This window comes from Nerophis lumbriciformis, linkage group LG12 (assembly GCF_033978685.3).
Source record: "Nerophis lumbriciformis linkage group LG12, RoL_Nlum_v2.1, whole genome shotgun sequence".
Lineage (NCBI taxonomy): Eukaryota > Metazoa > Chordata > Actinopteri > Syngnathiformes > Syngnathidae > Nerophis > Nerophis lumbriciformis.
The window spans coordinates 30,823,146-30,842,416 of record NC_084559.2 but is presented as its reverse complement, the minus strand read 5'-3'; the positions used below and the strand labels follow the sequence as shown (position 1 = coordinate 30,842,416).

At 40.8% G+C, this 19,271-nt stretch overlaps 1 protein-coding gene across 1 annotated transcript in view; it reads left to right on the top strand.

Annotated features, from left to right (window-relative positions):
- Positions 1-19,271, top strand: part of gas2l1 (growth arrest-specific 2 like 1) — an 85,097-nt gene that overhangs the window by 39,377 nt on the left and 26,449 nt on the right. Inside the window, exon 2 of the mRNA XM_061986339.1 lies at positions 654-761. Coding sequence (XP_061842323.1) covers positions 654-761 — 108 coding nt within the window. The remainder of the gene's footprint in view (positions 1-653; positions 762-19,271) is intronic.

Below are 19,271 nucleotides of genomic sequence, written 5' to 3'. Positions count from 1 at the left end.
CCGCCACACTTAAAGAAAAGTTACATCTTGCATGTTTGGCTGCATTATGTTCTTCAATCCAACAAGATCCCGCACACTTTAGTTTGAGATCGAGGCCAAGGACAACATGTGAGTTGTCCAATCCTGAGAGAAGCCAGGGCGGTGCAGTTCAGGCACATCTTGCCCCACCCTGCAGTCGTGTCTGACTCCGGTTGCCTAATAAGCAGCCCCGACCACAGCAAGGGCGCTGGCTCGAAATTGCAATTCAAAATCCAGCTGGCGGCGCTGGCCTGCTGACATCACCACCACCATCGCAGCCTCCATTCCACTTTTGATTTGATGATGCAATGTCATGTGAAGAACAGTGCATATTCACAAAGATGTCTGCTTGTTTTTGTACTTTTTTTTTTTTTTAAACCAAGATAATCTTGAGAGATGCACCTGAGCAGGGCTTTTATTGTGGTGGAATAAAGGGGTGAGGCACCATATCACCTAGGAGATGTTAAGACGGGCAGGAAAGTGACGCACACTCCAGCACCACGTAATAGACTCATTGTGTTGCGTGCTCTTAGCAAAGGTCACAATCACTGACTACTAAACATGACCTCATTTGACTCCACGTACAGGAAGTGGTCACCACTGACTTAACATGTGTCATCTTTTGTTCTCCCCAGGTCCGGGAGATTCTGGGCCGATGTTCCTGTCCTGCACAGTTTCCTATGATCAAGGTGTCAGAAGGAAAGTACAAAGTAGGAGACTCCAGTGCACTGATCTTCATAAGGGTACGTCTGCATCATACATAATTATACATAATTACACGTTACTGTAAAGCATGAGGCTTTTATTTATTTTGATGTAAGATGCACAGTTCAGTAGGTTGTAAAATGTGGAACAAGGGAGAATTGCTCACTGTTTGACACACAACACAAGAGTTTTTCCAAAAGCAAGTTGTTTTAAACTTGAATACTTCCCAGAAATACACGTAATAAATAAGTCGGTAAAAGACGCTGATCTATTAAAGGTTTGTGTGTATTAATGTGTACTTGATAATATGCGCAAAGCTAATCTACTAAACTTGTGCGTGTTTGCCTTCATGCATACACTGAATATATGCTGATTTTTAGAACACCCACAGGGCTGTGAGGAGCAGACACAAATATAATTATTTAGCACTCGCAATGTGATCTATCAAGCCTGAAGAAGTTTGCAGCCGCTGTTTTGCGTCTTGATCTACTAAGATCCAAATAACACGTGCTAAACTGCATGTACAACCTAAATAATTGTGTGTACTAATAGTGGGCTATTTAAATTAGGTTTTTGTGTGTATACCAGCTGTCACCATGGAAACACTCATTTCCCTCCGCATTTACGGCATCACATGGTCCACCCGGCAGGGTTTTGTTATGTTGTTGACATGCAGTACACACATATTGTCATGTCTGGATCATGTTTTGTTTAAGTTATGTTCTGTTTGGGTTTTGGACTCTTTTTAGTTCCTGCCTTTTCACTTCCTTGTCTTGTTTCCATGGTTACCCATTAGTTTCACCTGTTCCACGTTTGGCGTCACGCTTTGCACTCGCACACCTGTCACTAATCATGTCACTGCTATTTAAGCCTGTTTGTTTCTGTTATTCATCCTGGTGACATTATCCTTTCTCACTCTGTTTACCTCTGCGCACTTCATGCCATGTCAAGTAAGTTTTTTCTATTCATGCCACAGTTAGCGACTTTTGTTCATGTCCATAGTTTTTTGCCCACGTGCAAGTCTTTTTGTTTCATTAGTCAAAGTTTGTACTTCCGCCTTGAGCGCGCTTTTTGTTCCTTTGTTAGTGTAAAATAAATAATGTCTTTACCTTCACGCCATGCCACATCCAGCTTTACTTGCATCTCGGGAAAACAAACACACCTTAGTCCACATCTTGACACATATAATATGTACCACCTTTTGTAGGTTTAGCACGCTGAAGGTGCGTTCTGGGAGGCGGTGTTGTGATGGTGCATCTGAAATGATTCGGACGCAAAAAAATTAACATTGAAAACATTTTTTCATTTAGGAAATACAGTGGAACCTCGATTTTAAAACTTAATTGGTTCTTGAACATGGTTCGTAATGTTAAAGTCCCATCAATAGTCACACACACACACACTAGGTGTGGTGAAATTACCCTCTGCATTTGACCCATCCCCATGTTCACCCCCCGGGAGGTGAGGGGAGCAGTGAGCAGCAGCGGTGGCCGCGCTCGGGAATCATTTTGGTGATTCAACCCTCGATTCCAACCCTTGATGCTGAGTGCCAAGCAGGGAAGCAATGGGTCCTATCTTTATAGTCTTTGGTATGACTCGGTCGGGGTTTGAACTCACGACCTTCCAGTCTCAGAGCAGACACTCTAATTACAAGGCCACTGAGCAGTAAACTGAAACGTTCCCATAAGAAACAATGTACACATTAATAATTGGTTGTAGACTCGATAAAACTCCCTATTTTAGTAAAAAGAATGCACACTTTGAAGACATTTTAATACCTGAAATATACTGTATATCAAAACAACATAACAAGGGGGTAACAAAACAACAACGGTATGCTGAACTGTCAACGCGCGCACACACACAAAAGTGCCTTTGCCTTTGGCGTTCTCCAAAATGTTAACAACCATGTTGCTACAATAAAAAACAAAATGGGGAAATCCTTTTTACCTTGTCCCAGCTTTGGTGAATTCGTGTGGCAATTTTTTGAACACTCTGGGAGTTTCGGAGTAGTACATAAGCAGTGGCAGTCACCGCTAGCGTTTGCACGAACTAGCAGTGTGAGGTGATCCTTCATGGGCTCTTTTTAAACTTTTCAAACCACCCACGTCTTAAATTGTTCTTCCGTGCACGTTCCAGCATGGTCCCCTCCGGACAACAAGTCGCCAAATAAATGGCGAGCCTTCTTGCAAATGATTGCCTCAGAAATGCTATCACCTGCTAGCTGCTGTTCATCTATCCACACAACCAACTGTTTTTCAGCCTGACTTTTCTCTTGGCCCTTGCAAAGATATTTAACCCTTTTGGCAAAGTCAGCAACCATATAAAAGTCGTTTTTTTTATAGTGGTTGCAATTGTGGATTGGTTTCTTCTATATTTGCAAGCCAAATCCTCAATCCGTGCGCCAGTAATACTCCTGTTTAAGTCCACAGCAAATCCTTTCTTCTTTCAAGGGTGGTTTGTTGGCTTTTTGGACCTATATGTTATGGTTACAGAGGGGAGATGACGGCTCAGACACCAGGGGGCAGTAATGTTCAAAGATTTATTATATATATAGGCCATGTATATAATAATAAAACAATAATAATATTAACCAAGGAAATGTAGTGTGAACTAGATCCAAAAGTGTATGTGGTGTAAAGCTATGTGTGTAGTTAGCTGAAGTGTGTGTTACCAAGTGTTGAACGAGAGATGAGGAAGTCCAGGGGAAGAGAGAGATCCGTGTCCAAACGGGAGGTCGAGATCCAAGATGCAGTCCGGGAAGCGGGGGGAGAAACGAGGTATGTCGAGACGCACAGCTCGACACGTGGAACAAAGGCAGACTGCAGGAAGGACGACAAGGGAAAACGTGAGACCATATAAACACGACGGAGGAAAACACAGAGAGCGAAGGAAGGTTTGCATAGAGCAGGACGTGGCTTACTGTACGCGAACAGAAGGTTGGCATGGCAGGTTGTGCGATCTTATGAAGGCAGCTCGTTCATCCCAGGCAGGTGCGCAGATTATAGATCTTCTGTAGCTGTGCGGAGGTGCGCCCGCAGCGGAGGGGAAACGCCCGTGGGCGTGGCCCGCGGTGCTCTCACTGGAGCGCACAGACGGATGAGCGGCGTTGGCAGGAGTCTGAGCAGTAACACCATATTGATTAACCAAAATTGATAATGGTGAGAATAAAAACACACGCTGAATGAAGCCCTGAGAAGTGATGGCCGAGAAATGACTGTGTAAACAGGATGTGAGGAAGTGGGCCCCGCCTCTTCAAAATGACCACGCCCGTGTGTAGAGGAAGTGATGTCATCAAAATGGTAGCGCCGTAAGGCTCCCAGCAGCACTCAAAATTAATGACTGAAGCATTCATTCGCTGAGACATGGTTTGCACACAGATGCATATTTTTGTGTAAACCAAAAAGGTCGCAAATAGAGGCGTTCGTTAATCGAGATTTGACTGTTTATTATAACAATACATCTCCTATATGAAAAAATAAACACCATTTTAAAATATGCCAGCAGATACCAATACAATCATTTTAATACATTTAAATTATACCTTTAATTTAAGTCACCCATTCTATAAAATTATAAAATGATATTGCTGAATGGACAATATGTCTAATATTTTTATTTCTCACTGTCCAAATATGTTGACACACACAGATGGAATATTTTCTCTCACTCATGTGTTTTTGCTGCCTGATTGCTTCCTTTCTCACAGCCTTTTCTTGCGTGTCTGGGCCAATTTACATGTACATTCCAGACGTTTTAGTGTTGATAAATCATATTGCGAGTGCGAAATGATTATATTTGCGTCTCCTTCTCTGAGTATTTGTGGGTGTTCTGATAATGAGCATATATTCTGCCTATATATGAAGACAGACATGCTAAATTGATTGCACCCGCTATTTTGTTCAGTTAAGAGACGCAATCCTCAGCGCACAGGTTTTAGTAGATCAGCTTTGTGTATGCTATCAAGTTTGCACAATAACAATTACACACAAACCTTTAGTAGACCAAGTCCATAGTTTCCTAGTTCCAGATTGCACCACCTTAGATATGTTTGGGTTTTAAGATTTATACAACAGCACTCAGCACAGACTGTGCTCCATGTTGACTGTTTTTAAACTGCATTTGTCTGGCCCACTCCCAAGACTGCCATTTTTCCCCAGTCAAACGCAAATAAAGCTTTAAGTCATTTCCGGCATCAGTTTGCTTAAGCAGCACTGTGTGTCTCAGTTTTAGATGAAGAGTTGCCACCATGCCCGCGTCAAACCTCCCAGGACTGGGTGGGGATGCTGCTGCACATCGTGTATTGATTTGGTCTCGCTTACCTAAATGGTGCCGCTGCCACATTTATAGCGTGTTCCAAATAGTGTGGATCTACAGACTGCACTGTAGAAATCTTACAGATATTCCCTACATTTCATAGATTTTAACATGACAATTTATATTTATTATATTGTCACACTGTTGAAATAATCGCCCTAGTCAATTTTTATCAAGATTGTTTAGTTTTTTTGCCTAAAACATCTCACGACGCTGGCCACCTATGGTAAAATGACCTACGTCCTCATTTGATCAGATCATGTGATTTTGCCCCTTTAAGATAATGGCCTATGAAAAATAAATGACTTTGGCAATTTTTTTAACATGCCTAATATGGTAGGACTTTATTTTGAAGGTGTCTACATAAGAGTGACAGGAGCGTATCATGAACATGACATAGGATGTATCATGAACATGTATGACACTTTGAAGGAACATTAATGCACATGTTTATGACAGACTTGTGTGACTCTTATGTAGACACCTTCAAAATAAAGTGTTTTCCATATCTTGCTTAAGTCACAAAGTCATCTTTTTTCTCGTTTCTTTTAATTTACACAGTGTTATTACTACGCCAATAAACATCCTTTGTTACATCCATTTGAGTGAAATGTGTCAGGATCAAACACTGATGACATCTATTAAAGGCCTACTGAAATGCGATTTACTTATTTGAACGGGGATAGCAGGTCCATTCTATGTGTCATACTTGATCATTTCGCGATATTGCCATATTTTTACTGAAAGGATTTAGTAGAGAACATCGACGATAAAGTTCGCAACTTTTGGTCGCTGAAAGAAAAGCCTTGCCTGTACCGGAAGTAGCAGACGATATGCGCGTGACGTCACAGGTTGTGGAGCTCCTCACATCTGCACATTGTTTACAATCATGGCCACCAGCAGCGAGAGCGATTCGGACCGAGAAAGTGACGATTTCCCCATTAATTTGAGCGAGGATGAAAGATTTGTGGATGAGGAAAGTGAGAGTGAAGGACAAGAGAGCAGTGGGAGCGATTCAAATAGGGAAGATGCTGTGAGAGGCGGGTGGGACCTGATATTCAGCTGGGAATGACTAAAACAGTAAATAAATACAAGACATATATATATACTCTATTAGCCACAACACAACCAGGCTTATATTTAATATGCCACAAATGAATCCCGCATAACAAACACCTCCCCTCTCCCGTCCATATAACCCGCCAATACAACTCAAACACCTGCACAACACACTCAATCCCACAGCCCAAAGTACCGTTCACCTCCCCAAAGTTCATACAGCACATATATCTCCCCAAAGTCCCCAAAGTTACGTACGTACGGGCGAGCGATCAAATGTTTGGAAGCCGCAGCTGCATGCGTACTCACGGTACCGCGTCTGCGCATCCAACTCAAAGTCCTCCTGGTAAGAGTCTCTGTTGTCCCAGTTCTCCACAGGCCAATGGTAAAGCTTGACTGTCATCTTTCGGGAATGTAAACAATGAAACACCGGCTGTGTTTGTGTTGCTGCAGTCGGCCGCAATACACCGCTTCCCACCTACAGCTTTCTTATTTGCTGTCTCCATTGTTCATTGAACAAATTGCAAAAGATTCACCAACACAGATGTCTAGAATACTGTGGAATTTTGCGATGAAAACAGACGACTTAATAGCTGGCCACCATGCTGTCCCAAAATGTCCTCTACAATCCGTGACGTCACGCGCTGACGTCATCATACCGAGACGTTTTCAGCAGGATATTTTGCGCGAAATTTAAAATTGCACTTTAGTAAGCTATGTGCATGTGTTGCAATGTTAAGATTTCATCATTGATATATAAACTATCAGACTGCGTGGTCGGTAGTAGTGGGTTTCAGTAGGCCTTTAAACAAGACGCAAGGAATTAAACAGAGACAGAATTAAATTTGGCTCAATGAGGAGAAACGTGTAGCCACTGTACCCTTGCACAGTGTCGTCCCACGCTCCTGACAAAAGATTGTACGCCTCGTCTTTTATTTGGACTTTCCCTGATTACATGGCAACAGCTGTTTCTAAGGGACGGGGGACGTAAACAGCCATCGCCTTTGATTACAAACAGTTCAAAGAAAAGGTCGTAAAACAGTTCGAAGAAGAGGTCGTAAAACAGTACAAAGAAACAGAACACCTTCATGTTGCTTCCCATCCTACACAGTGGAGTTTTACAAGCCTTCTTCTTGGTAGGATCAAAGACAGCTTTTGTCTTCTCGCCGGGAACTCAAGTTATCACAAAGTTTTAATATCGGCAGTCCGATATTATCGGACATCCCTAGTAAAAAACTATAGTATCGTTTTTCCATTTACATTAATATGCTGTAAAAACCACCGTAGATTTTACAGTAACATTGTGATGACTGAGCTGCCAGTTTTTTACTGCAAAATCAAATTATTTTTTTTTACAGTTATGTAGAAAATATAATAATCAAATGCATAGGCAATTGTATCATGATATCATAAGGTGAATCCCTATGCATTTATTTTGATAAATTATTCACGGTTCCAAGCGGCACTCTGAGGGCAGTCTTGTGGCCCTCAGTTATGACGAGTCCGACACCCCTGTTTTAGGGAGATGTGTTTGTGTATGTGTGCTCATCTGCCATTCTGGCAGCGTTAGCCTTGTCACATTAGTTCTGTTCACGCTGTCGCCGCCCTCTCCTGGTTCCTCACGGAGGATGAGGGTGATTATGCATACGCCTGAGCAGCCATACAAGCGCGGCCAACACGCCTTCTTTATTCTGCTGAGTAGAGGAAGCTGCAGCCGACTTGAATGCCAAAAAAAAAAGCTATTCAGTAGCGGAAGCACTGTAAAGGGTCTTTGGGGCTAAACAAGGCCATGAAACATACAAAGCAAATGAACCATATGAACAGAGGGGGGAGTTCATAATGTTTCTTTGCCTCCAGGGGCATTCACTTCAGCTTGGAGGAGATGCCCTCAGTCAGAAAAATTTGAGTTTAATTTTGGATTGGAGCAGTACAATTAGAGAAATTGCCTCAGCTGCTGTTGCCATAGAAACAGAGTCTCTCTCTTGCCTCAGCAGCCGAGCCATGGAACATGGTACCCGAGCATCTTTTCAGCCTCTTCGGGCCATAAGCAGAGAGCTCAGCAGATCCTGAAATGAATAAATAATATAGATGATATATGAATAATATAGCTGTACTGTAATACACCGAAACAAATACTTAACTGTTCAAGTCAATATAACTTGGATCCTAATAGTAGTTTGTTGAATTATGTATAAGATGCTCGGCCATAGGATGCTATAAATCTGCTCAGATAATGTTTTTAATGTCTACTCACAGTTGCATCACTCAGTCTCTCCACTCATTTGATTTTCTCTCTGGTATCATATTTCACACACACACAGCAATTATGATTTGTGACATATATGTACCTTTTTAATAGGGGTGCACAAAAAAAGACTATTCACATCCAAATCGCGATTCTTATTCATTCCGATTCTAAAACGATTCATAGTTTTCAAAAATCGATTAGAAAAAAAACAGTATATATGTGTATGTATATGTATATGTATATTTATTTATTTATTGAATTTATTATTTAAAAAAAATATTTTTTCTAAATTTTATTTAATTTTTGTATTTATTTATTTGTATTTATTATGCTAATACATTTTTCAAAAGGCGTCTTTAGGCCATCTCCCTACGACTAGAAGGAGCTTTACTAATCTGTAACCTATTTTTAAAAAGTTATACCAAATATTACATTGTGAGAATCGATTTGAATCACGAATCGTGTTGAATCGAGAATCGATTCTGAATCAATTTGTCACCCCAATAATCAGATCAAATCGTTAGATCCCCCAAAGATTCACACGCCTAGTTTTTATTTATGAATATTTAGGAATTGCCAGTTCAGTATAAGTATTTTATGATCAATAAACATATTATTTGCTTACAGTTTACAATGACGCCTCCAAACTCCTTTCTCTATTTTTTACATTTTATTTTTTATTTTAAATTTCTCACATAGGAATCAACTGTAATTGAAAAATTCTGTTACAGAGTCAAACTGTCACCCTCCTAAAACCTTTATTAACTGCGCATTGACATTCATTACTGTCATACAAGTGTAAATGAAAGTAAACATATCATATTTTCGGAAAATGTGGTTGAGGATTTGCAGCAGAGAAATAAAATGATATTTCAGTGAAGATGGTATGACAAATATGTATCTTTTCAGTGTGTATTGAAGATGTCCTGATCCCAATCATGGGATGGGATCGGGGGCCGATATTTGCCTTTTTTTAAATGATCGAAGCCGCTTCTAAAATACGAATCCTCACCACCATGGTGGGAAATAAACTAAGTTTCTTCCAATTACCATTATCACTGGAGGACTCGAGGATAAGGAATGCTTAAGCATGACACACACACACACACCCACACACACACACTGAGCAGGACGACACAAGAAGTTAGCAGCAAAAGCATCAATGTAAAGTAAGGGAAAATTGATCCAGATGTTGATTCTATTGATACTTAGTGTAGTTGGTGGGAAATAAACTAAGTTTCTTTCAATTACCATTATCAAATTCGCCACACCTAGTGTGTGTGTGTGTGTGACAATCATTGGTACTTTTAACTTAACTTTGAAGTATCAGTCTATAAACGACACTCAAGTGATCAGATCAATATTTATATTTTTTTGTTGTTAATATTAAAAAATCCTGTTTTGTTATTGGACCCATTTCCACCAAAAGGGTTCCTGGAAGCTCTAGTTCCTGGAACTATAGGTTCCTGTAGAAGTGTGTGGTTTGTGTTTCCACCGCATTTCACAGTTCAAGTAGTTTATACAAATCAGGTTGATGATGTATGGAGGAGTGGTTTAGTATATGTCTATACTGATATCATGTACATAAACAGACAATATTAGGTCAGAGTTAATATTCTAAAAAGTAAATAAATGAAATGCAAAGCAATAATAAACAAAACAATATGATAAAAACAATTAAGTGTACCAATTGTTCATAAAAGTCAGGCTTTTGTCCACAAACAGTCACTCGTCCACTCAATAAATGATGAATTCATGAGGGTCAGGCTATTCCTATTGGTCCATTTGAGCTATAAATAACAATATATGAATAATAAATGTCAGGGTTTATCTCACGCAGACAACACAAACCCATAAAAAAGCTACCTCAAACAAACCTGAATATAACAATTAATGAGGAGCTCATTGAACAAATACCTGAAGTCAAATATTTGGACATAATCATAGACTATCAGCTGAATTTTAAAAGTCACATTAAGAAAATGTGTAAAACCCTGAAGGCAAACCTTGGCTGTTTTAAGATTATAAGACACTGCTTAACTCTTAGCTGTGCTTTTACTTTTATATGAATGCAATGATTATTTCACACATATCTTATGGCTTAACTACATGGTCCCAGGCACACCAGTCATCAATCAAGACCATTGAGTGTCTTTATAACCGCACCTTGAAAGTTCTAGACAAGAAGAGTATACGATATCATCATTGCCAAATTTTAATCAAATACACTATTTTAAGTTTTACCAATTTTATTTTGTTACACACAGTCAAACTGATTTTTAAATGCTTGGATAACTCTGCTTCCCAATTGCTCTGCAAGGCAATTACAAGACTGCAAAGTGGTACCAGATCTACCACCCGAGCAATGTCAAAAGGCAACTGTTGTGTTCCATTTCGTAGGACATCTTTTGCCCAGACTGCCTTTTCAATAAAAGGACCACAACTATGGAACTCTTTACCGGACACTTTGAAAAGTATACCTGCACTTGTCACTTTCAAAAAACAAACACAATTATGGCTAGTTGAGTAACAATCATGTTCCCATGTTTAGTTTTTACTCATTTTTACTAATTGTTTTTTATCTAGTCTGCACTTTGTCTGTGTTATTATTATTATTGGCTTTTATCTAGTTTGCACTTTGTCTATATTATTACTATTATCATTATTATCGACTCATTCCATTTTTTATTTTCCTATTTGAATGATGTTGGATCTGTGTTGTTGTTGTTGTTGGGGACAAGTGTTGTAAATTAGCTTTGGCTACAAACACTATGATGCATACATTGGATAATTGTTTCAGATGTCTATGTTTTTGTATCTGTCCCTATTTCAAATAAACCTGTATAATAAAAAAATGTGTCTTTCGCGCTAGCTTGTAAGCATCAGCATTCCGTTCACTCGGGTTGAGGCTAATAACTACACAACTGGAGTGTCACTGACTACTTTTACAACACGTAATGAAGTAAATAGTTAAAGGGGAACATTATCACCAGACCTATGTAAGCGTCAATATATACCTTGATGTTGCAGAAAAAAGACCATATATTTTTTTAACCGATTTCCGAACTCTAAATGGGTGAATTTTGGCGAATTAAACGCCTTTCTATTATTCGCTCTCGGAGCGATGACGTCACGTTGTGACGTTGTGACGTCACATCGGGAAGCAATCTGCCATTATCTTACTTTCGTCGGTGTGTTGTCGGAGGGTGTAACAACACGAACAGGGACGGATTCAAGTTGCACCAGTGGCCCAAAGATGCGAAAGTGGCAAGAAATTGGACGAAATTTGTTCAAAATACGAGGGTGTGGGGAAAGCCGACGAAATGGTCAGTCGTTTGTTCCGCACACTTTACCGACGAAAGCTATGCTACGACAGAGATGGCAAGAATGTGTGGATATTCTGCGACACTCAAAGCAGATGCATTTCCAACGATAAAGACCCTAGCTTCCCTGGCCTGCTGACATCAACTCCAAAACTGGACAGATCAGCTTTCAGGAAAAGAGAGCGGATGAGGGGATGTCTACAGAATATATTAATTGATGAAAACTTTATTCATTACTCGCGGTTTTACGTAAATTATTAAACATAAACTGTGTTTACCAATAATTTAGCTTGAAAACATTTTTTTTTTCAATCATTCGAGTAGTCTTGTGTAATGCAGTATTTTGTGTCTATTTAGGTATGGTTAACCTGAGTGCTGAAATCGTGGAACAATATATGTTCTTAGCGCGCCTGAAATGGGCTGTCTGCACTCTCAAAGTGCATGTTGTTGCCAAATGTATTTCATATGCTGTAAACCTAGTTCATAGTTGTTAGTTTCCTTTAATGCCAAACAAACACATACCAATCGTTGGTTAAAAGGCGATCGCCGAATTCGTCCTCGCTTTCTCCCGTGTCACTGGCTGTCGTGTCGTTTTCGTCGGTTTCGCTTGCATACGGTTCAAACCGATATGGCTCAATAGCTTCAGTTTCTTCTTCAATTTCGTTTTCGCTACCTGCCTCCACACTACAACCATCCGTTTCAATACATGCGTAATCTGTTGAATCGCTTAAATCGCTGAAATCCGAGTCTGAATCCGAGCTAATGTCGCTATATCTTGCTGTTCTATCCGCCATGTAAAATCAGGCACTTTGAAGCTTTTTTTTAGGGATATTGCGTGATGGGTAAAATTTTGAAAAAAAATTCGAAAAATAAAATAAGCCACTGGGAACTGATTTTTAATGGTTTTAACCTTTCTGAAATTGTGATAATGTTCCCCTTTAATATTTGATGTTATTTACCTTCATTCCACTTGTTTGCTGCCTCCTTTATTTCACATTTATCCAACAAAGTCAGAGTAGTAAGCAGTTGAGGTTGTTGCTTCGAGTCCGGCTTCATACTCCTCCGTAAATACGTTTAAAAGTGTCGGTCCACTTCTCGTGACTTGGCGCATCAAAAGGAAGTTTAAAAAAATAATAAACCACATTAAGCTGGTAATGATAGAGTTTAAAGACTACGGCTGAGTAAAAACACTGCAAGATAGTTCCACTGATCAGAGTTCTTCAGCACAGACACTGAAGTTCCTGCAAGTCGAAAGTTCATTTTCTTCTTGTTTCTCTCTGTTGTCAAGTTTGTTGTAATAGAAATACACAATAAATAAGAAATAAACAAGTTAAATACTCTGCAATAATGGTCATGTTGTTATGTGTACAGAGGGAGGAGACGGCACAGACAGCAGGGGCGTGGTTTTAAGCTCCATGTTATTTATATATATATATATAAGCTATAAATATATATAAATACAAAATAATAATGAGAATAAACAAGGGAATGGAGTGTGATAAAAATCCAAGAGTATGGTGTGAGACTATGTGTAGGAATTAATGAGTGTTACCAGGAGTGTTGAGCGAGAGGTGAGAAAGTCCAGGGGGGGAACAAGACAAGCTCGGAGATCCGTGAGTAGGCAGGTAGTCAGGGCGATAGAGAGGCGTCGAAGGTCCGTGTCCAAGCGGGAAGTCGAGATCCAAGAGGCAGCCAGGGAAGCAAAGGGAACGCGGGAAGACGAGACGCAGGCTGGCTGCAGGAAAGACGACAAGGAAGGACACGAGACAATGAACACGACCAGGTAGAAAACACAGAGAGCAAAGAGTGTGCATAGAGCTTGACGTGGAGTCTGAGAGTGTCCGCCCTGAGATCGGTAGTTTGTGAATTCAAACCCCGGCCGAGTCATACCAAAGACTATAAAAATGGGACCCATTACCTCCCTGTTTGGCACTCAGCATCAAGGGTTGAAATTGGGGGTTAAATCACCAAAAATGATTCCCGGGCGCGGCTACCGCTGCTGCCCACTTCTCCCCTCACCTTCCAGGGGTGTTGATCAAGGGTGATGGGTCAAATGCAGAGAATCATTTCGCCACACCTAGTGTGTGTGTGACTATCATTGGTACTTTAACTTATTGTACGGGAACAGATGATTACGTTCTGGCGCGGGATAGCAGGGTGTGCAGGCTTTTAAAGGCAGGACCTCTGATCAACCACAGGTGCGCTGATTGCTGGTGATTGATTGTAGCTGCCAGCTGCAGCAGGACTGACACGCGCCTGGCGCGCTCCTGGAAGTGTATGTTAGATTTTTTTTTTATCCCTATATTAGTCTATTTATACCTTCATTGTCCTTTCCATCCTTACACTTTCCATCATTGTAACTGAGCTACTGTGTTGAACAATTTCCCTTGTGGATCATTAAAGATTGTCTAAGTCTAAGTCTAAGTGCGCTCTTGGAGGTGCTCTAATCAGAGCGCACAGATGAGTGCACATTGGCATGCGCCCGGACCGTGACACATGTGTTCGAAAAATACGTTTTAGGAACGCCCCCAACTGTGTTTAAACAATCAGCGTTCGACAGCACAACCCGCACCCGATATGGTTCCGGGAACCTTCCAAAAGTCCCAACTAGCTGGCAGGAACACCAAAAGGTTCCTGAAGAACTAAATCTACCCGGGTAGTTTTTGGTGGAAACACAGGGGGAACTTGGGTAAATGGGAAAGTTCCTGCGGTGGAAAATGGCCTATGGTTTACAAACTCAAAGAGTAAGTCTCTGGATACAGGAAGGCTTCGAGGGCAAAACCCAAATATTTAAATGGGAGCCAATATCATTTTTTGCTTTTCTTTAGTTATTGTCTACTAGCCACTTTATTTTGTTAGAAAAAATGTATGTGGCATTCAATACCATAACTTTAATACATCATCAGATGTACAACTGTACTAGCAGACACACAACATGTTTTATTGTGTTTACTTTAGTTACTCGCTATAAAACAGTTTCAGTTCTATAATTTATGATCAAAGTATTCGATCGGAAGATTTCAGGCCCAAAAATGGGATCAGGTTTGGAGGTTAAGAATGTTGATCGAGATATCCCTAGTGTGTATTCATTTTTTCCCATTTAGTTATCATCATTATAGTCATTCCCGCTTCTATGGTTATTAGCATATTTTCCTCTTCCAATGATGATCGATCATTCTAAAAAAAAAACAAATAAAGAAGACACACAAGTTAATTCTTGTATTCCAATATAACCTAGTCTGGCATGATAACAAAGACAATTGTCACAAACTCGCATGTCAGCAGTAGGCGTGACCCCGGATCGCAGGGACATCGAAGGTAAAAATGCTGATTTAACTATCTTAGCAGCAACAAAAAGATGCAAAAGATAGCAACACATTGCAAAACCATTCTCAAGGTGGTGCTGACAAATAAAGCAGTCGGATGGTGATAGTCAACAAGTGCGTGTCCTAAGCAGGTGTGTCCATTAGCGCTCCGCACAGGAAGTGGAGAAAACAGGGAGAAAGGGGGGCTGACACTCAAACATAAAACCATGGGAAATAATATATAAAGCCTGTCTATGAATGTTGTCAATCATCCAGGTCATGGCCATCTCAGGGCATTCAATCGCTTGCAACTGGACTGTTTGTGTCAGGCTAGTCCCTGGCAGTTTGGTTATGTTTTAGTTTTTCCTCTGTGTTTGTCTTTATTTCCTGTCAGCGCTTTTATTTTGGTTGTTTCCTGCTTGTCTCCCTGAGCGCTGTTTGCCCTCAGCTGCAGCTGATTGGCACCTGGCCACACCTGGTGTCAATCAGCCAGCTACTATTTAAACCTGCCTTGCCATCCAGTCTGTGCTGGAGTACTGTCGCTATTACTTGTCGATGATTACTACCTGTCGCTAATACCTGTCGATGTCATAGTCTACTACTTGTCGTTGTTTGCGGTAAGCTGTTGCTGTTTGATAGTTCCTAATAGCTATTTACAGTTTGCTGTCTCCTAGCTCTTTTGTTTCGTGTTTTCCTGTTAGCTAGATCTTGTTAGCCATTAGCTGTTTCCAGTTTTTCTGTTTGCTGGTTCCTGTTTTCAGTTTGGCTATTCCTAGTTCCTGGTTTGTGTTTTACATTTATTTTGAACATTAAAGGGGAACATTATCACAATTTCAGAAGGGTTAAAACCATTAAAAATCAGTTCCCAGTGGCTTATTTTATTTTTCGAAGTTTTTTTTCAAAATTTTACCCATCACGCAATATCCCTAAAAAAAGCTTCAAAGTGCCTGATTTTAACCATCGTTATATACACCCGTCCATTTTCCTGTGACGTCACATAGTGATGCCAACACAAACAAACATGGCGCATAGAACAGCAAGCTATAGCGACATTAGCTCGGATTCAGACTCGGATTTCAGCGGCTTAAGCGATTCAACAGATTACGCATGTATTGAAACGGATGGTTGTAGTGTGGAGGCAGGTAGCGGAAACGAAATTGAAGAAGAAACTGAAGCTATTGAGCCATATCGGTTTGAACCGTATGCAAGCGAAACCGACGAAAACGACACGACAGCCAGCGACACGGGAGAAAGCGAGGACGAATTCGGCGATCGCCTTCTAACCAACGATTGGTATGTGTTTGTTTGGCATTAAAGGAAACTAACAACTATGAACTAGGTTTACAGCATATGAAATACATTTGGCAACAACATGCACTTTGAGAGTGCAGACAGCCCAATTTTCATCAATTAATATATTCTGTAGACATACCCTCATGTCAGCAGGCCAGGGAAGCTAGGGTCGATATTCTTCTCTTGATCATCTTCGGGACGGTGTGAGCCAAGACATCCAGGGGGGTTTAGCTCGCTCGTCTGCGGGAACAAACTGCCGCCATTGCTTGCCGTGCTACCGAGGTCCTTTGTCCCTGAATTGCTCACACACTCCGGCAGATTCAATGGGGGTCTGGCGGCAAGATTTCTTTGACTTTATCGTTGGAAATGCATCTGCTTTGAGTGTCGCAGGATATCCACACATTCTTGCCATCTCTGTCGTAGCATAGCTTTCGTCGGTAAAGTGTGCGGAACAAACGTCCAATTTCTTGCCACTTTCGCATCTTTGGGCCACTGGTGCAACTTGAATCCGTCCCTGTTCGTGTTGTTACACCCTCCGACAACACACCGACGAGGCATGATGTCTCCAAGGTACGGAAAACAGTCGAAAAAACGGAAAATAACAGAGCTGATTTGACTCGGTGTTTGAGAAAATGGCGGATTGCTTCCCGATGTGACGTCACGTTGTGACGTCATCGCTCCGAGAGCGAATAATAGAAAGGCGTTTAATTCGCCAAAATTCACCCATTTAGAGTTCGGAAATCGGTTAAAGAAATATATAGTCTTTTTTCTGCAACATCAAGGTATATATTGACGCTTACATAGGTCTGGTGATAATGTTCCCCTTTAAATCATGGTTTCCTGGACAAAGCCTGCCATCTCTGCATCTTGGGGTTCGTCACCAACACAATGTGACAGTTTGGTTTGTCTTAGAAGACAAACATAATATGATATATAAATATATAAAGCCAGACAATAGATGTGTGCTTTATTGTCATTGTATTCGCAACACAACAAAAGACAATGATGGTTTCAAAGTTTTTAGGTAACTTTTAAGGCGTACTTTTCCTGAAAACTGTCTTGGTTTGTTGGACTAGGAAGATTCCATAGTATGGATTTGTGTTTTCAGTACCTGGCACCAGAGAGAGAAGTAATAGCGTAGATCCGTCAGTCTACCCCAGGGCAGCTGTGGCTATGAAAGTAGCTTACCACCACCAGGTGTGAATGAATGATGAGTTCTACATGTAAAGCGACTTTGGGTACTTAGAAAAGCGCTATATAAATCCCAGGTATTATTATTATTATTATTATCAGACCTGGGCAAATTAAGGCCCGGGGGCCACATGCGTCCCGTTAAGCTTTTCAATCTGGCTCGCCGGACATTCCCAAATAATTTTTTTTAGATCTTTAAGATGTAAACTGTAGCTGCCATTATGATGTGCAGTGATGTTTTCAAATGACCGTAAGTCTTGAACTATACAAAGTATTTCAATGGTTGGAATCTGCGCTTTTGCATGATATACTAGTTACTATGGTAATCTACGTCACAGCAGCTCAGACGAGGCACCAAGCAGTGTGGGTGGGGAGCGTTTCCACAGAGTGTTTCCAGAGCAGCCAGCCTGAAATGCGGGTGTCAGGGACAGAAGCAGAAGGAGATTTTTACAACAAAGTTGTAAAGCTTAGTGATACAACAGATGTATCAAATAGTAGGTGGGGCTTTTTTTCACCCTTCGCATTCATATTTCACTGTGTTTGTAGCATTTTTGTTGCGTTTCGCTTGATTGTAAATAGAGATGTCCGATAATGGCTTTTTTGCCGATATTCCGATATTGTCCAACTCTTAATTACCGATTACGATATCAACCGATACCGATATATACAGTCGTGGAATTAACACATTATTATGCCTAATCTTGTTGTGATGCCCCGCTGGATGCATTAAACAATGTAACAAGGTTTTCCAAAATAAATCAACTCAGGTTATGGAAAAACATGCCAACATGGCACTGTCATATTTATTATTGAAGTCACAAAGTGCATTATTTTTTTTAACATGCCTCAAAACAGCAGCTTGGAATTTGGAACATGTTCTCCCTGAGAGAGCATGAGGAGGTAGAGGTGGGCGGGGTTGAGGTGGGGGGTTAGGGGGTAGCAGGGGGTGTATATTGTAGCGTCCCGGAAGAGTTAGTGTTGCAAGGGGTTCTGGGTATTTGTTCTGTTGTGTTTATGTTGTGTTACGGTGCGGATGTTCTCCGGAAATGTGTTTGTCATTCTTGTTTGGTGTAAGTTCACAGTGTGGCGCATATTTGTAACAGTGTTAAAGTTGTTTATACGGCCACCCTCAGTGTGAACTGTATGGCTGTTGACCAAGTATGATTGCATTCACTTGTGTGTGTGTGTGAAAAGCCGTAGGTATTATGTGATTGGGCCGGCACGCAAAGGCAGAGCCTTTAAGGTTTATTGGCGCTCTGTACTTCTCCCTACGTCCGTGTACCACTCCGTACAGCGGCGTTTTAAAAAGTCATAAGTTTTACTTTTTGAAACAGATACCGATAATTTCCGATATTACATTTTAAACCATTTATCGGCCGATAATATCGGCAGCCCGATATTATCGGACATCTCTAATTGTAAAATATGTAGATCGAGAGGGGGTGTGACGTTGTCAATATTCAGTGTTTTATCGTTCATAGTTAATATTGTAAATCCCACATTCTTTATTTTCATGTACATTCTGGGTGTCTCATTCAGTAAAATTCCATTCAGTTTTTTAAGGCGGTCTGTCATAACGTTTTTAGCATTCAATCAGACATTGTCGTGAGGTTTTGTATTAGTGTTCCTAAAAATCAGATATACTGGCCCCCAGACACATTTTTTCTCTAAATTTGGGCCCCCGAGTCAAAGTAATAGCCCAGGCATGGCGTAAATGATGCAATAAAGGCATTTGTCACGATGAGACATGTGACAAACGTCACACAAGCAGTGAAGCTGTCAGCGATAAAAGCTAGGGCAGTTGAGAGTAAG